The 17,735-nt window shown below is 42.0% G+C and overlaps 1 protein-coding gene across 4 annotated transcripts in view; it reads left to right on the top strand.

The window, feature by feature from the left end:
- The window catches only part of RPS6KA3 (ribosomal protein S6 kinase A3), a 126,569-nt gene that overhangs the window by 108,306 nt on the left and 528 nt on the right, over window positions 1-17,735 (top strand). For 2 of the 4 annotated variants that reach the window (XM_077816655.1, XM_077816646.1), the window contains exons 20-22: window positions 3,010-3,127; window positions 9,080-9,220; window positions 11,094-16,462. In XM_077816655.1, coding sequence (XP_077672781.1) covers window positions 3,010-3,127; window positions 9,080-9,220; window positions 11,094-11,216 — 382 coding nt within the window. In that variant the 3' untranslated portion in view covers window positions 11,217-16,462. Of the gene's footprint in view, window positions 1-3,009; window positions 3,128-9,079; window positions 9,221-11,093; window positions 16,463-17,735 lie in introns of those variants that run through there. The other 2 variants (XR_013346108.1, XM_077816665.1) reach the window with 2 other exon arrangements.

Here is a 17,735-nt window from a genome sequence, read left to right as displayed (position 1 = left end):
GCTTCTGATCTCCCACACTGGTTTTTAAGAAGCAAAAAAAGAAATCACACAGCCCCCCTTTATTGCATTCCAGTTCTCTGTTTCCCAGTCAGCACATAGGTCCAGTACAGTGATAGGTTATTTAAAAAACTCTGCTCACATATATACAAATTGTTCTTCTGACCCCAAAGGGTCAGCCATGTTACCAGGTCAGTATAGGTTTGGATCTTACCCAAATTACCACACTGCCAGCCAATCCTTTAGTGTCTAAAACTAAAGGTTTATTATAAAGAAAAAAGAAAGAACAAGAAGAGAGCTGTTAAATGGTAAAGCAGTCACATACATACAAATATTCAAAGTTCATGTTTTAGGTCCTTAGCAGTATTGCTGAGTGTGCTGGCTTGAAAGTCCCTTTGGAATACATCCAAAGCTTGGATGGGTCCTTCAGGCCTTTGTTCAGAGCTTCAGTTTGTAGCAAAGTTTTTTCCAGTATAAGAAGCAGGACTGAAGACAAAATGGAGATGATGCAGCTGCCCTTTATAGTCCTTTTGCCACATGCTGATACTTCCTTTGTTTCAGACACAAACTCATAGCAGATAGCACATGGCACTGAAAGGCCTGCATGCCTGGCTGAGTCATAGGGTATAGTCCCTGGCCCTTTCAATGGGTTCATTGTACAGTTGATGTCCCTTGATGAGCCATCATGCAGGCCTAGCACTGATGTCAGTCTGTCTGGGGATGTCATCCAGAAACACAGCACAAGTTTGGAAATACAGATATACCCTACATATCTATAACTCATAATACAAAAGTGATACAAACATGTGAACAATACCATCATACTTGGCAAAGTATAACATTTTCACAGGTAACTCACACAGCATATCTGGTATGATTCATTGCAATTGTAGGATATTGATATCAACAATATCATAAAATGTCTCCCATATTCCCTACAGCGTCACACCAGTGATGCTTTGAAGTTTACTCCTTAGGGGAATTCTGCGCCACTAAGCATGCACAGAATTTATGTCCCCTGCAGATTTCTTTTTTTCCCTGCAGAAAAATAACTTTCTGACAGGGAAGCCACAAGAGCAGTCATGCGACCCGCTACAGCAGTATGTTTCGGGTGCCCCGGGCAGCCAGCAAAGCGGCAAATCACTGGGGAGTAGGGGCTGGCACTGGGAAAGCCCTGGCTGGTGGCTCCTACCCTGCGCCAGGATCAGCTGATAGTCCCACCTTCGCTGGGGAGGACAGGACTTCCTCTTCCCCTTCCCCTACATGGCATCTGGAGCCAGGTCAGACCAACCTGCAGATTTCTCCTCCAGCTGCAGGAAGCTCTGCAAACGCTTCCCCCACACACTCGCTTCCTGCACTCATTGCACCTCAGATGCAGGGGCAAGGATCCCTGTACAGGGAGCTGATCCCCAATCCAACCAACCCCTGTGCATCCAGACCCAATCATAGCTTACTGCGCCTCACCCCCACACACTCAGAACCCCCTGATGAGCCCCACTCGCCCTTCATCTGGACCACCCTGACGTGCCATCCGGATCCCCCTACTGAGCCCCAACCAGCTACACGTGGTTCCCCACCCCACTGAGCCCCCCAACCCCAGTATCTGGACCCTGACTAACCCCCCACACCCAGACTCCCATGCCAAGCTCTATTCTCTACATAGCCAGATCCCCCTTGCTGAGCCCCAGCCACCTTCACCTGGACCCCCCTGCAGAGTCCCATTACTGTTGCACCCAAAAAACCCCAATAAGCCCGTGTGCATCTGGATCTCCCACTGAGCTGCCTGCACCCAGATTGCCTCATATACACCTCTTTCAGTTCACACATGGACACCCCATATTGAACCCCTCCACACTTGGATCCTGTCTTGTTGAGCCTGTCTGCCCACACCTGGTGCATCTGGCATAGAGGGGCAGGGCCCTGGGGTGTTTCTAGGGCAGGCACGGTCCTTGCACTGTGTCAGGGGTGGGTGCAGCCTCACCGCTGAGTCTGTGTCCTGAGCGGGGACCTGTACAGTGATCTCCCACTTCTGTGAAGCCAGTGGCCTGTGCTCCCCAATGCCATGCTGAAGCCTCCACATGTATTTTGACAAAATTTACAGAATTTTTCAGAATTTTAAAATGTGTGCAGAATTTTTAATTTTTGGCGCAGAATGTTCTCAGGAGTAGAAGTTTGATTACTCACAAGAATGAATCAGATCACTTCTCACAATACAGTCAGAATGATATATGCAATACAAGTGATCTGCATGAAGGAATACATTAAGTACAAGTACATCAAGCAATAATTCCAAATCTCAGCTTTGAAAAATACCACTTATACAGCCAATTAACCTCTTACACCTCACTTACAAGTTAGCCTCAAGATGCTCATAAAACTACTTGGTTATCATTTATTTAGTGCCACAATTTTACAGTATTCCTGTTCATCTTAACTTCTTAACTAAGGCATTGAAATCCACATGTATAAAAATTAATTATTCTCCTCATTCTCAGTTATGTTTAGTGTACTTTGTTAGTTCAATAGCAAGGATGTGAATTGTTAAACAAGGTAAATCCTCTAGGGTTTAGTGACTTCTTTCTTATTCTTTCTCAGCTAGTGTCAGGCTGGGTATTCGTTCTTTGCAGGTCAGAGTCCTCAAGTCCTCCTTTTCAGAGTTTTTATACACAGTTAGTCCTTTCATTTCACCAGGATGTACTAACTTTTGGCAATAATAAGTACAGTCTCTGGATCTGTGACTCAGAATTAGCCTAAACTTAGACACACTCTCTTACAGAAGGAATATAGTAAGAGAAACAGGCCCTTACTCCCATTCTACCATGTAGTTCATCTATTATTTATTATTTTGGGTGCTTTTGCCATCAGTTTTACGATAATTTGTGATTTTGGAGGGGGGGGGGGTGTTAATTATGATTATTTTGAAACCACTGGCAACTGTGGTCAGACTTGAAATAAGGATTGGAGTCCAGCACGGAAAAGCTATTAATACTCTGAACTTGTTTGATTAATTAGCTACACTCCTTTTGCAAATGGCCCTGATGATACCCCAGAGGAGATATTGGCACGAATAGGTAGTGGAAAGTTCTCTCTCACTGGTGGTTACTGGAATTCAGTTTCAGTTACAGCTAAGGCAAGTATATTTAATATTTTGTCCTTTTGTGCATGGGACGGATGTTGACAGATTTTGTAAAGGATTTTTTTCACAATAAAAATTGCTTATAGCATTAGAGAACATGATTTTAATGAAGGTTGCAGGTTTTTAAAAATTTACTGTGCCAATCCTTTGTATGAGTGGATATTTATTTGATAATTATGAATCCTTCATATTTAAACAGTCAGTCCTGTGTAGGAAGAAAAATAACCACATTTAATACCACCACTGTTAATTCAGTGGGGCATTGGAAAACCAAATCAGGATGCAGTAGTTATGGCCACCTACTCTTGGGTGCCTCTTTTGTGGATCCATGAAGTGTCTGTGAAGGGCAGCCATAACTTGGCACTATATATATAATGTCCAAAAGCATTCGATATCCTTCATGACCCTCTATCTAGTTATAATAAAGCCCTAATATGCTCAAAGAACTCAGATTATTTAAGCATTTCCCCCCCTTCTTTGGCTAATGTCTTTAATTTGCTTTGAGCTTCCATATGTCTTGATTTTTAAATACAAGTATTTTCCCACATTTTATGTTAAACAGCCTGACTGACACATCTACCTGTTGTCCTGGACAAGATATAGAATCACTTATCTCTTTATTCAGTGCCATCCCAACCACTTATACTGGGAGTCCCGAATGTGTCTAAAATCATTCAACTTTTAAGAAGTCTTTTCATTAGGGTCTTTATTCTAAACTCCACAACAGAGAGTTTGTTTTATAAGAAAATGTTTGCATGCTGTTAAGTACTTTAGAATGTTTTTAGGCAGTTTAAGATTACTAAATACATTTTTTTTCTCATAACCAGTTGTCCCAGAATTAGAAGTTTTGTATTCTCCTTACCCTTTATATGGGGCCTGGTCTACAATATAGAATCAGGTCGACGTAAGGCAGCTTATGTTGACCTAATTATGTAAGTGTATACTTCAGCCAATGTGAGTGCCCTATTACACAGACATCATAACTCAAGCCTTACGCCTCTCAAGGAGGTGATGCCTGTGTAGTTAGGGCAATGCAGTGTCTGTGTTGACACTGTGGGTTACTTATGTTGGCTGTTGGTTGTCATTCTTGTCAATTTCATGGCTCCAAATTGACAAGAAAGTTGCTCACACCTTGTGCTGTCATGCCGGGTAATGTGGGGGGCTCCAGCTAGAGCTCGGCTGGCCCCCGTTTCCAGCTGGGCTGCTGCCTGGACTCCCCACTCAGAGCTGGGCTGCCCCAGGGTCCCAGCTCCTAGCAGGGCTGCTGTCCAGACTCCCTGTACCTAGCTGGGCTTCAGCCCAGGCTCCTCACTCAGAGCCAAGCTGCCCCCAGCGTCCCTGCTCCCATCCTGGCGGCTGCCCAGGCTCCCTGTGCCTGGCCCCTTGCTCCCCACTGAGAGTTGGGGTCCCGGCTCCCTGCTTCCAGCTCGTGCTTAATGCTTAATCGCATTAAGTTGATGGAGTGCATCCACAGTACTGAGGTTAGCATCAACTTTCAGAGCATTGCACTGTGGATAGCTATCCCACAGTTCCAGCAGTCTCCGCCGCCCATTGGAATATTGGGTTAAGCTCCCAATGCCTGATGGGGCAAAAACATTGTTGCGGGTGGTTTTGGGTACATGTCGTCAGTCACCCCTCCCTCCGTGAAAGCAACGGCAGACAATCATTTCGTGCCTTTTTTTCGTGTGAGCGCCATACTGCTTTCAGCAGACAGTGCAGTAGGTCTGCAAACAGTTGCATCGAACGACGGCTTTCACTGCCACTCTGCTCTCCTGATGCTATGAATCAACCTTGCAGGTCCTCTATATGACCATCGTTATCCACCACTTCCACTGCCACTCTGCTCTCCTGGTGGTCTCGCAAGGCTGCTTCCACTGCAACTCTGCTCGGCTGCTCTTGTCTCGCCATACCATGGCTAGAGTGCAGCCCACTCAGCCATTGTGTCCTGGCAGCAGACGGTGCAGTAGGTCTGCAAACCATTGTCATTGAACGACCGCTTCCACTGCCACTCTACTCTCCTGCAGGCGCCATACCACAGCAAGCATGGAGCCTGCTCGTATCACTGCAGCAGTTACGAGCATTGTAAACACCTTGTGCATTATCATGCAGTATATGCAGAACCAGAACCTGAAAAAGCAGGCGAGGAGGCGATGGCAGCGCGGTGATGATGACATGGACACAAACTTCTCTCAAAGCACGGGCCCCAGCAATTTGACCATCCTGGTGGCAGTGGGGCAGGCTCATGCCATGGAACGCCGATTCTGGGCCCGGGAAATAAGCACAGACTGGTGGGACCGCATAGTGTTGCAGGTCTGGGACGATTCCCAGTGGCTGCAAAACTTTTGCATGCGTAAGGGCACTTTCATGGAACTTTGACTTGCTTTCCCCTGCCCTAAAGTGCAAGAATACCAAGATGAGAGCAGCCCTCGCAGTTCACAAGCGAGTGGCGATTACCCTCTGAAAGCTTGCAACTCCAGACAGCTACCGGTCAGTCAGGAATCAATTTGGAGTGGACAAATCTACTGTGGGGGCTGCTGTGATGCAAGTAGCCAATGCAATCACTGAGCTGCTGCTATCAAGGGTAGTGCCTCTGGGAAATGTGCAGGTCATAGTGGATGGCTTTGCTGCAATGGGATTCCCTAACTGTGGTGGGGCAATAGACAGAATGCATACCCCTTGGGCCTGGATCACCGAGGCAGCCAGTACATAAACCGCAAGGGGTACTTTTCAATGGTGCTGCAAGCACTGGTGGATCACAAGGGACATTTCACCAACATCAATGTGGGATGGCTAGGAAAAGTACGTGACGCGCGCATCTTCAGGAACTCTGGCCTGTATGAACAGCTGCAGCAAGGGACTTACTTTCCAGACCAGAAAATAACCACTGGGGATGTTGAAATGCTTATAGTTATCCTTGGACCCAGCCTACCCCTTAATGCCATGGCTCATGAAGCCATACACAGGCACCCTGGACAGTAGTCAGGAGCTGTTCAACTATAGGCTGAGCAAGTGCAGAATGGTGGTAGAATGTGCATTTGGACTTTTAAAAGCGCGCTGGTGCAGTTTACTGACTCGGTTAGACCTCAGCGAAACCAGTATTCCCACTGTTATTACTGCTTGTTGTGTGCTCCTCAGTATCTGTGAGAATAAGGAGGAGACATTTATGGCGGGGTGGGAAGTTGAGGCAAATCGCCTTGCCGCTGATTACGCACAGCCAGACACGCGGTTAGAAGAGCACAGTAGGGCGCGCTGCGCATCAGAGAAGCTTTGAAAACCAGTTTCATGGCTGACCAGGCTACGGTGTGACAGTTCTGTTTGTTTCTCCTCGATGAAAACCCGCCCCCTTAGTTCACTCTACTTCCCTGTAAGCCAACCGCCCTCCCCTCCCCCCTTCAATCACCGCTTGCAGAGGTAATAAAGTCATTGTTTCAAATTCATGAATGCTTTATTAATTCGTCACACAAATAGGGGGATAACTGCCAAGGTAGCCCAGGAGGGTTCTTGGAGGAGGGAAGCACCGGGTGGGGTGGGGGAGGAGGGAAAGACAAGGACAAACTGCACTTCAAAACTTATTGAATGCCAGACTTGGGTTGCTTGGGCAGTCCTTTGGGGTGGAGTGGTTGGGTGCCCGGAGCGCCAGCACCCCTCCCCTGCCCCCCCCCCCCCGGCGTTCTTGGGGGTCTGGGTGAGGAGGCTATGGAACTTGGGGAGGAGGACGGTTGGTTATACAGGGGCTGCAGTGGTGGTCTGTATCTTTCCTGGACCTCAACCATACACCGGAGCATATCAGTTTGTTTCTCTAGTAGCCTCAGCATTGCATCCTGCCTCCTTTCATAATGCTGCCGCCACCTTTCCTCTTGATCCCGCCACCTCTCCTGTTGCTCCTGCCACTTGTCCTCTCACGCATCCCTCCTGTCCTCGCATTAATTTTGTGCTTTCCTGGACTCTGCCATTGTCTGCCTCAACACATTCTGCTGGGCTCTTTCAGTTTGGGTGGACTGCATGACCTCAAAGAACATTTCATCATGAGTGCGGTTTTTTCGCCTTCTTATCTGCGCTAGCCTCTGGGACGGAGATGCTAGTCGCAGCGTTGAAACATTTGCAGCTGTGGGAGGAAAAAAAGGGAGATTAAAATTGAAAGACACATTGGCCGTTTAAAAGGAGGAGCTGATGTTTTTGGGTTAACGTGCAGCACAAACCCAACTAAACCCCACACCCAATTCTCTGGGATGATCACTTCACCCCTCCCACAACCATGTGGCTAACAGCAGGGATGATTTCTTTTCAGCCACAGTCAAACAGCCCAGCAGGAACGGCCACCTCTGAATGTTCCCCTGAATAAAATTCCCCTATTTCAACCAGGTGACCATGAATCATATCATTCTCCTGAGGATAACACAGAGAGATAAAGAACGGATGTTGCTTGAATGCCAGCAAATGCCAGGACCATACGCTGCCATGCTTTCTTATGCAGTGATTCCAGACTATATGCTACTGGCCTGCCGTGGTAAAGTGTCCTACCATGGAGGACGCAATAAGGCTGCCCTCCCCAGAAACCTTTTGCAAAAGCTTTGGGAGTACCTCTAGGACAGCTTCATTGAGATGTCCCTGGAGGATTTCCACTCTATCTCCAGACATGTTAACAGACTTTTCCAGTAGCTGTACTGGCCGCAAATGCATCCCAAGTCTTCAGGGCAAATTAATCATGAAACACGCTTGCTTTTAAACTGTGTATTCTATTTACAAAGGTACACTCACCAGAGGTGCCTTCTCCGCCTTCAAGGTCTGGGAGCCCGGGTTGGGAGGGTATTGGCTCCAAGGTGATAAACCGTTCCTGGCTGTCGGGGAGAATGGTTTCTCCGCTTGCTTGGTGTGCGCTATCTTCAACCTCCCACTCCTCATCTTCCTCGTCCCCAAAATCTTGCAGGAGTCCACGTACAGGTGTGGGGTACTTGTAAGGGCACCCCTTAGAATTGCATGCAGCTCATCATAGAAGCGGCATGTCTGGGGCTGTGACCCCGAGCGAGTGTTTGCCTCTTGGGTTTTTTGGTAGGCTTGCCTGAGCTCCTTAAGTTTCACGCAGCACTGCTGTGGGTCCCTGTTATAGCCTCTGTGCTTCATGGCCTTGGAGATTTTTCTCAAATATTTTGTCTTTTGGAACGGAGTTCTGATAGCATGGATTCGTCTCCCCATACAGCGATCAGATCCAGTACCTCCCGTTCGGTCCATGCTGGAGCTCTTTTGCGATTCTGGGACTCCACGGTCACCTCTGCTGATGAGATCTGCACGGTCACCTGTGCTGATCAGCTTGCCATGCTGGACAAACAGTAAATGAAATTCAAAAGTTCGCGGGGCTTTTCCTGTCTACCTGGCCAGTGCATCTGAGTTGAGAGCGCTGTCCAGAGCGGTCACAATGGAGCACTGTGGGATAGTTCGCGGAGGCCAATACTGTCGAATTGCATCAACACAATTATGTCCCAAATTCAACCCGTCCTTGTCTATTTCAGCGCTAATCCCCTTGTCAGGGAGAAGTACAGAAATTGATTTTAAGAGCCCATTAAGTTGACAAAAATGGCTTCGTTGTGTGGACAGGTGCAGGGTTAAATATATCTAACGCTGCTAAATTTGACCTAAACTCGTAGTGTAGACCAGGGCTAAGATACCTCAGAATTGATCTATATAATTCACTTGCATACTGCTCTTCACTTGACTAGTTACTTTGCAAACTCTCTAATAGATCTTGGCATTTGTGGGCACAGTATGGAGTAATACTTCAACCACTTCCAGAGGATGGCCTAGAGATTTGTTTAAACTACTGATCACAACAAAATATTTCTTCATATCTTGAATTTTAATCATGTTTAACATTGTTAATGCTCTAAAAATAATCCTACTGCCTTAAATTTTACTGTTCATCTGAATTAACTGTTTCTGGATTGTTGACAGGACCTGGTTTCAAAGATGCTTCATGTCGACCCACATCAAAGATTGACTGCTGCCCAGGTTCTTAGACACCCTTGGATAGTTGACTGTGACCAGTTGCCTCAGTACCAGCTAAACCGACAGGATGCTCCACATTTGGTGAAGGTAAATAAAATTTGTGTGTTCAGCTAGGTGATTAGCTAGTATTAATTGTAAACAAAAACAGTTACCGTGCATTTGCTCTCAGTACTAATCACAAACTTTTATGATTGTTTGTGAGTTCAGTAAACACAGTGCATTCAACCATGTGAACTTGTGATTTACCTAATGTTTAAAAAGAAAAGGAGTACTTGTGGCACCTTAGAGACTAACCAATTTATTTGAGCATGAGCTTTCGTGAGCTACAGCTCACTTCATCGGATGCATATCGTGGAAACTGCAGCAGACTTTATATACACACAGAGAATATGAAACAATACCTCCTCCCACCCCACTGTCCTGCTGGTAATAGCTTATCTAAAGTGATCATCAAGTTGGGCCATTTCCAGCACAAATCCAGGTTTTCTCACCCTCCACCCCCCCCACACACAGATTCACTCTCCTGCTGGTAATAGCCCATCCAAAGTGACAACTCTCTACACAATGTGCATGATAATCAAGTTGGGCCATTTCCTGCACAAAGGTATTGTTTCATATTCTCTGTGTGTATATAAAGTCTGCTGCAGTTTCCACGATATGCATCCGATGAAGTGAGCTGTAGCTCACGAAAGCTCATGCTCAAATAAATTGGTTAGTCTCTAAGGTACCACAAGTACTCCTTTTCTTTTTGCGAATACAGACTAACACGGCTGTTACTCTGAAACCTAATGTTTAGTAATACAGGTGACTCCATCTGTGGAGAATAAATCTGCTCTGTTCACAAAGAGCAGTACACTGCAATCTCCATGCTGTTTTACTACTTGTGTTGAGACAGATTACAAGATAAATGAGTTTATAAATAGTGTTTCCCCTGGTGATTTAGACTGCTGTCTCCTAGATTTTGAACTCTGATTTTAAAGAATAGTTCATCTGAGACTGTAAGTGATTTAGATGTTTACAATGGAGGAATTGTAGTTATGACTGCTAGTGTGATTTTAGTGGAGGGATTATAAGTGTAAAAATTGATATTTTGGAGGTGAAATTTATTTTTTTCCAAAATTTTCATTAAAAATAAGAAACGAAATGGAAACCTTTATAGTAAAGGTTATATTGAATGGTGTATTATGAAACAATCAACACTTGATAGTCTGAAACATAAACCACTTTTGATACCAACTGATTTTTTTATTTTAATTTTAACCTGGATGGGTGAGATTGAAGATCCCCACACTCATTTCCCCCCCACACATACAAAGTTCCTCAAAGGCCTTATGTCCTGGTGAACCTCCCAACCTACAGAAGAGGGATCTTACATCTTAAGAGTTAATCAAATGACCCTAAGTCAACTGTAAGAGACAGAGCTTCCAGTAGTAAATGGCTTAGAAGGAAGGAACCAAGTTCAGATCCGAGCCATAGATTAGAATTTTCTAACAATCTGTAAACTTAATTTAGATGTATACGCTTCAAATTTATATAGACTAGTTATGAAACATTTTTTAAAGCAATTTTTAGTGATAACATAAATGATTAGACAGACCGTAAACAAGGACAATCCTCTGGTGGGATTTTACTCTCTGCACTTTTGGGATGTAGTTATTGCAAACTTAAGTTGTGCTTTATAAATGGCACCTGCTGATTTTTAAAAATCATGTCAGTTGCCTTAAACAATTTTAACATAGCTGAGCTCTTCCTGTGCTGCAAAAAAAGAAACTGTGGTCATGCTTTAAATAGCTAGAATACTACACTGGTAAATCAAGCCCATTGTTTTTAACCTACAGAAAACAGTTTAATTATTAAAGATCTCTAAATCGTGTAATACTGTTATGATCTCTAGAATGTAGTAAAGTCACAATGTGTGGGGTTTTTTTGTTTGTTTTACCTCTGCCTTCTAACCCTTTAGGGTGCCATGGCAGCCACATACTCTGCTTTGAACCGCAATCAGTCACCAGTTTTAGAGCCAGTAGGCCGTTCTACTCTTGCTCAGAGGAGAGGTATAAAAAAAATTACCTCAACAGCTTTGTGAAGTGACCTCAACCAGATACTTGGTACCATGGTATAAGATGATAGCACAAATCATGGCAACAAGTAGCACATATCTGCAAGCACACTCTGTCCCAGCTGGTACCCATAATGCTGCTGCTCCTATTGTTGCTACTGCTTTCATCTATTCTCCCTTTAAACTGTTGATGGCAAGTTACTGACCTTTCTGGAGCTTTGGATGGAGTGAAAAGTGGAAACACAATGAAAATGAACACGTTCACTGATTGAATAAACTAGAAGAATTATGAATGCCAACTCTATCATAAAAATACACTGAATAAAGCACTCTGCACCATATAGCATTATTTTTATAAGAAATATTTCTTGTCCCCTAAAATATTCTTTGTTACATGTTGGGATGGACAGTTTATGTTAAGCACTTAGCTTAAACAATCTGTTTATGTTAGCACTGTATACTTTGTGCCATCCAACATTTTGTATGTTTTTGTAAACAATTCATAAGCAGTACTTTTTTGTGCTGTTTTCTTTAATGTATACATGCCTTGGTTTATTTAGATTTTATTAATCATTTTGACAATTAACTCTGGTTAAACAGTTCACCTGGATTAATCAGTATTGTTGGACAGCTCTAAAACAGCCTTGACTGTTAAACAGCTATTGAATGTAATATTATGAATGTGTATTTTTCCTTGTCTGTCTTTTCTACATTTCCATGTTTTTGAAGTTGCATGTCTTTTATGAAGACCAGAGAGATGTTGTTGTATTAAAAATTTAAACAGTGGGTTTCTCACACATGTAATAGGTAATGCATCCATAAGAAAAAGTAACTTGTTCCACCTCACCCCCATCTCTTTTCCCCTGTTTTTCCCCCACCAATTACAGGACTCAGGAATCGTTGCTAAATAGTTTTCCCTTTCAAGACAGTTGTTTCTTGCTTATTCTCATAACTCATTTAATATTTTTACTTTTATTTTATTACTTTAGTTAAGAGCTGACAAATATGTTGTTCAGCCGGTGCGGGCATTAGAGAGTTAGAGAAGAAATGTAGTGCTGACTCTAAAGCAAAAGACAATGTCCATTGATAAACAGAAGCTTACCAAAAATGGATGTAAACTTTGTCTCTTGTGGTTAGAATATACTGGACTGATTAATTTCATTTTTTTCATTCGTGTGATGCTCTTAGTTTACAGTCCAAAGCAAAGTCAGAGAAGAACCATCCAGTACTTCCAACTGACATCTGAGGTTCTAGCACCATAATTGGTCTCCTTGGGCCACTCATCGCCAGTCCAGGCACCCTTAAAATTGTACTGTCCAAGTCAAGTAAAACAAAACCACCCTTTTCGTGTTCCTTGATGGCAGTGTTCTTCCCACTTTTCCTTTTAATGTGAGTGTAAAAGGCTCTTAGTTTACGTTCTGAGGACACAAATCATAAAATGTGCTTGCTTTTATGTAGTCTGTGAGATTCACTGCAGATGGCTGATCTTGAGTGTGCACTGGAGCACGTTAAAGTTTGGCTGATACCCCATTCTGCCAAAGAAAATGGTACATCAACTGACTACCTGTATCAAATACCCTTTACAGAAATATCCAAAGCTACTAAACATGGAGCTTAGTGCACATTTTCTATGAACAATACTGTTTAAAAATCAAGAGATCACAAATGGTAGTGTGATTCTTGGTTAATTAGTCTGTTCAGTTATTTTTCCAGTAACTAATTTGTTAGTTTTTCTACAGTGAGACGTTTTCAAAGAAATTTGTGGAGGGAGCGAAGTCCTTCATTAATGTGACACCACAGATTTCCTCCCTCTGATTCATTGATCCATATGAACATGGAACGAAGACTCTGTTAGAAGCTTTTAGTTATTCCTTGGCAAACAGGAAAGCTTAGGTTTTTACAAGCTGCCTGGAACTTTACAGTTAAGCAATTAGTCACTGTTTTAAGTGTGAAGTAGGGATAAACATCATAGCTTGTCCGTTTAATGCTCTAAACTGAAGGAGGGAAGACATTCTGGTCTCTGTATAATCTTGTGGGGATCTCTGAAAGGGGAGTAGAAATAGAGGATTGGAAAAGGGAAGGGATTTTAATTGGAGAACAAACTGTTTAGCTTCCAGAATCAACTTGATCACTGGTGTTAAAATTCTAAACAGAGAATCATGCTGTCAAATAGTCTCCTAATCAAAAGGTAGAAGTGTGGGGGAATTATGTAGACTCCATGCTCCCTTAAAAAAGGGGGGGTGGGCAATTAGAAAGAGCTGAAAAGCTAGAGGCTTTGTATGTAGTTTGGTGCTGTCTATGCTGATGTCCCTCCAGCGGTCTAGAGAACAAGAAAGGCCCTTTACAAATAAATAGTAGTAATAAGGGTTCCTCTATTAAACCTGCAATCTGTCTTACTGCCCTCAGTGGAACCTGATGTGTCTTATTTCTTAATACCTTGCCATGGTGCTGATCTACATTTGGCAAGGATGATGAAGAGTTAGGAACTTGCCAAGGCAAGATCCATAACTCTAGCAGGGCCCTCAAGATGTACCCTTGGTCTGAGATGGGGCATGGTAATCCAAAGGAAATAGAGGATTTTTAATGTTGCTTTGTATTATTAAAGAATAACTTTTTACCTGGAGGGTTCTTATTGATCACAAAAAGTGGAACAGGTGTCTTGAACATATTTGTTTCACTACTATCCTCAGAGTAATTAGCCATTTGCTCCTTACCTAATGTTCAACAATTGAGTGGTGGCTCTTTCATTCTGTTGAGGATTCTCCCTTTTATACAAGAAAAATCCTTAATGTTGAGGTGGGGAAAAGCCATTTGCAGTATAGTCTTTCCTTTGAGATTGGCTGCAGCACCAGTGGTGTTAGCCTAACAACTGTTTGGTAATCTCACCCTTCAGCATGTCTCTCTAAGTCAAGCTTGACAAAAATTAAGAAATCATGTCTCCTGGAAACTGTTTATTTCTTTTGAAGATTAAGGTTAAACATTAAGTCAAATCTAGCTGATATCGTTTTAGAACAGTACTGCTGGAATAATTACATGGTCTTTCAGTTCTTTTGCTTCAAGTCATAAGATGATCAGCAACTGAATTCAGGAAGGAATATCCCATATATACTTAATAAATAGGAGTGCTATGGGGTTTTATGCCTTCCTCTGAAACATCTGGTGTTATAGTCAGTATAACAGAGCAGAAGGACAGTAGATACTCAAATATGGTAATTTCTGTGTTCCTGAAGTCTTTAATTTTACAGTTGCTTCATTTATTCTGTCTCTGTTCCCTCCCAAACTCAACCTATAGATCAGAAACCTCATACTCAGCATGCATCATATACATTTCCATGATGGGCTGCAAACACACAACCTTCATCATCACCCCAGACAGTGTCAGAAACTAACCTCAATCCATCAGTTTCACTGTACTCTCCTTTCCTTGCAAGGGGATGTTTCTCTGTCTTGTGAGAGTATCTGTGTGCCTAATCCACCAAAGTTATGGCAATATCAAGACAAATGACTGTGGCAGAAATGTGTTAGTCTTTTGTCAATGCATGTACATTTTTAACAATTGTCTAATTTCAGAGGTTACGTTTTGTATGGCAGTCTGTTTAAGCTAGAAATACTCCTCTAACTGGTTCTGTCTGAAAGTGGGACTCTGTGAAGGCATATTAACGAAAGCTCAAACTGGGTTGCTTTCAGTTTTGCTTTTAAATATTTTTAACGCTACTAAGTCACCTTTGTTCCCCTGTGCTTACTGGTCTTTGTAATCAATATATCCAAGCAGAGACTATTGGGAAATGTGAATGTGATCAGTATGTTTCCTTTACACAGATACTGCTCCCACATTGTGTATATGCACAAGCAAGCAAACTATACTGAGCTTTTAATTTCTTAAATAGCCCATCTCTCAGGCTTGATCTAGAGTAAGGTTTGAAGGTGTGCTGTTAGATGAGGTTGTATAAAACAACCTAATTAACACCATAAAGACTAGTCAAGACAAAGTGATTGTATTTTAACACATCCTAACCTGGTCAAATCTAAAGTCTAGATCGAATATAGCTTTAAATCCTAGTTTAGACAACTGTGTTTCTGTGGAGCAAATAAATTTTACAGGAAAATTAACTTAGTTTTATACATGTCTCTTTCTGGGATCCACACATTTTTCTCCGCGTTTATCTTCGGCATGTTTTTGTAACTGTAGTTACTTAGGAACGAAGGATGGGAAATTAACATACTGCTGCATAGTTATAGTCTCAACTCCTCACCACACAAGCTTGAACGGTGTATGACCCACTGTGTAAATTTTCACTACCGCTCCTTTGTCTGCAAAGCATAGCCAGTGACTCTAGAATACAGATTCATGGAAGAGGAAAAATGGAGAAGTGCAGATACAGGTGAATAGCCTATTTTTCAAAGCAAAATTGCCAGTTGTGTGTGAGTATGTGAGAACAGAGGGAGGAAGTAGCTACACTACTCAGATTAGCTCTATAGCAACAGTGAAGTACTAATCACTATTAGTACTGAACAAAACTTATACTGAATTTTTCAAATGAAGTATTTAAAACTGATTTTTTAAGAGAAAAAGGCATAAGGAAATAGAATTGTTTTTGTTTTTTGTTTGCTTTGTTTTTGTAAATGTAGTATACCAACTAAAGCTCTGCTTTTCTATTATTGGAAAGAGGCTTCTAGGTATGTCATTTCTTGGTAAGCGTCAATGGTTAATGGATGAGTTTTCACTCATGAAAATAATGTAAATGATTAGCTTTATGTTGATACTCTTGACCTAATCAAAGGAAAGGTGTACTCATAAGGGATGTAATTATTTTGCAATCTAGTGGGGGTGGGGGGGAATCTACTTAAAACAATTTTTAAAAATGATGAAATCACAGATGATATTTTTCTACAATTCTATACAATCATACTTTATACTAGTTTCCTCCGCATGGCATGTAAGTGAGTCTAAGGTACAGTAGCAAAAATTCAACTGTTCCTTTTGGCAGACAATGAAAATAGCATCTTTCAGATGCTTGGCACTGCTGTCGTAGAATTGAAATGCTAGTAAAGAGGTTAAATAGTACTGAATACTTAAATGATTGTTTTATTCAGAGTATGATCTAGGAAATTTTCTAATCATACTATTAATGTGTAATCTAAACTGTTCCAGATGTAACCATGAACAGTCCTGGAAAGGTATCATTGCTTGCATCCCTGTCAAGTGGCAGGTTTTGTAGTCTTTAAAGGAAATTGAAATTTATACAGTGAATAAATTTTCAAACATATGAAAACCAGTGTCTGTTTCATTGGGTTGGATTTTTCTCATCTCTCACTCACTCACTCACCCCCCCCACCCCTGCAGTGTGGTTTCTACCTCAAGTGTAATTAACTTTGCTCCATATAAAACATGCATTCCCAGCCAGAAATGACTTATTAAATTAATTTCTAAACTGAGTTTGTTTTTTCTGAGCTTAATATGCAGGTGTTGTTTTCTCACTCAGACATTAAAGCTTTATGCCATTACTTTTTGCATGTTTAATCATCTTGACTTTTATTAGTATAGTCAACAGAGACCTGATGAAAAAAATTAGACCTAGTAGAAGGTCTCAATCACATTTAACTCTATTAAAAACTCTATGTATTTGTGACATGACCAGACCAAAAGATTCTAATAATTCTAAAATTTGGTGTCACTTAGTCTCTAATCATGCAACTTCTTGCATGTGGACAAACTGCTGCAAATGTATAGAGCTCCACTGAAGTCACTGGGGCTCTGTGCAGATGAAGTTATCCATCTGTACACAAGCAGCTGAAGGATAGGAGTCATAAATTGTAGACTCCAGAGGGCAGAGACCTGGTCTTTATGTCTGCCATAAAGTGTCATACGTCTGTGTGACTCTTCATGTAAACAAATAATTAGGACTGCTGCATAAGTTTAAAAAAAAAAACCCTCTATTTTGCCACACATTGAAATTAGATACACGTTTGATAAACAAATATCAAGTCTTATTTATTTGCAGTGAGCCTCTTGAAATTCGGAAAGCAAGACAGAAGTTTTGCAAATTAAAATGTACAAATTTAATGAGAAATGTAATAGGAAACATTCCACTGATCCAGTCAAATTCACTCTTTACAAGTGAAAAGGCATTGTGAACTCAAGTTGTGATTCTGAAATTATTGTATCGTAATCCTCTTCAGGCTTGCAACACAGAAAAAACAAGAATTGTTAAACAGAAAAGATATGAAATGTTTGTATATTATTTTATGTAAAATAGCAGGAATAGCAATTATGATGGCTGATACATCTCCGAACAAAAGTGCATTCTTCAATAGTCCTGTTAAATTCACCAAGAGGAGAAGCCGAATAGGGCATCAAGATATTTCACCAAGCTACCAGAATCAACAGGAAGACAGTTTGCCTTTGCAACAGCGGAGGAAAAATAGTGATTTGGGAGGGTAGGAGAATATTGTATGTAAAATTTAAAAGTGGCAATCTTTAAAAAGTTATCTTGTGTGCATATGAACCCAGTCTGCACCTAACCAACATGAAAAATATAAATTGAA

Source organism: Eretmochelys imbricata, chromosome 1 (assembly GCF_965152235.1).
Source record: "Eretmochelys imbricata isolate rEreImb1 chromosome 1, rEreImb1.hap1, whole genome shotgun sequence".
NCBI lineage: Eukaryota > Metazoa > Chordata > Testudines > Cheloniidae > Eretmochelys > Eretmochelys imbricata.
Note: the sequence above shows the minus strand (reverse complement) of the source record. Positions and strands in the feature narration are given on the sequence as shown.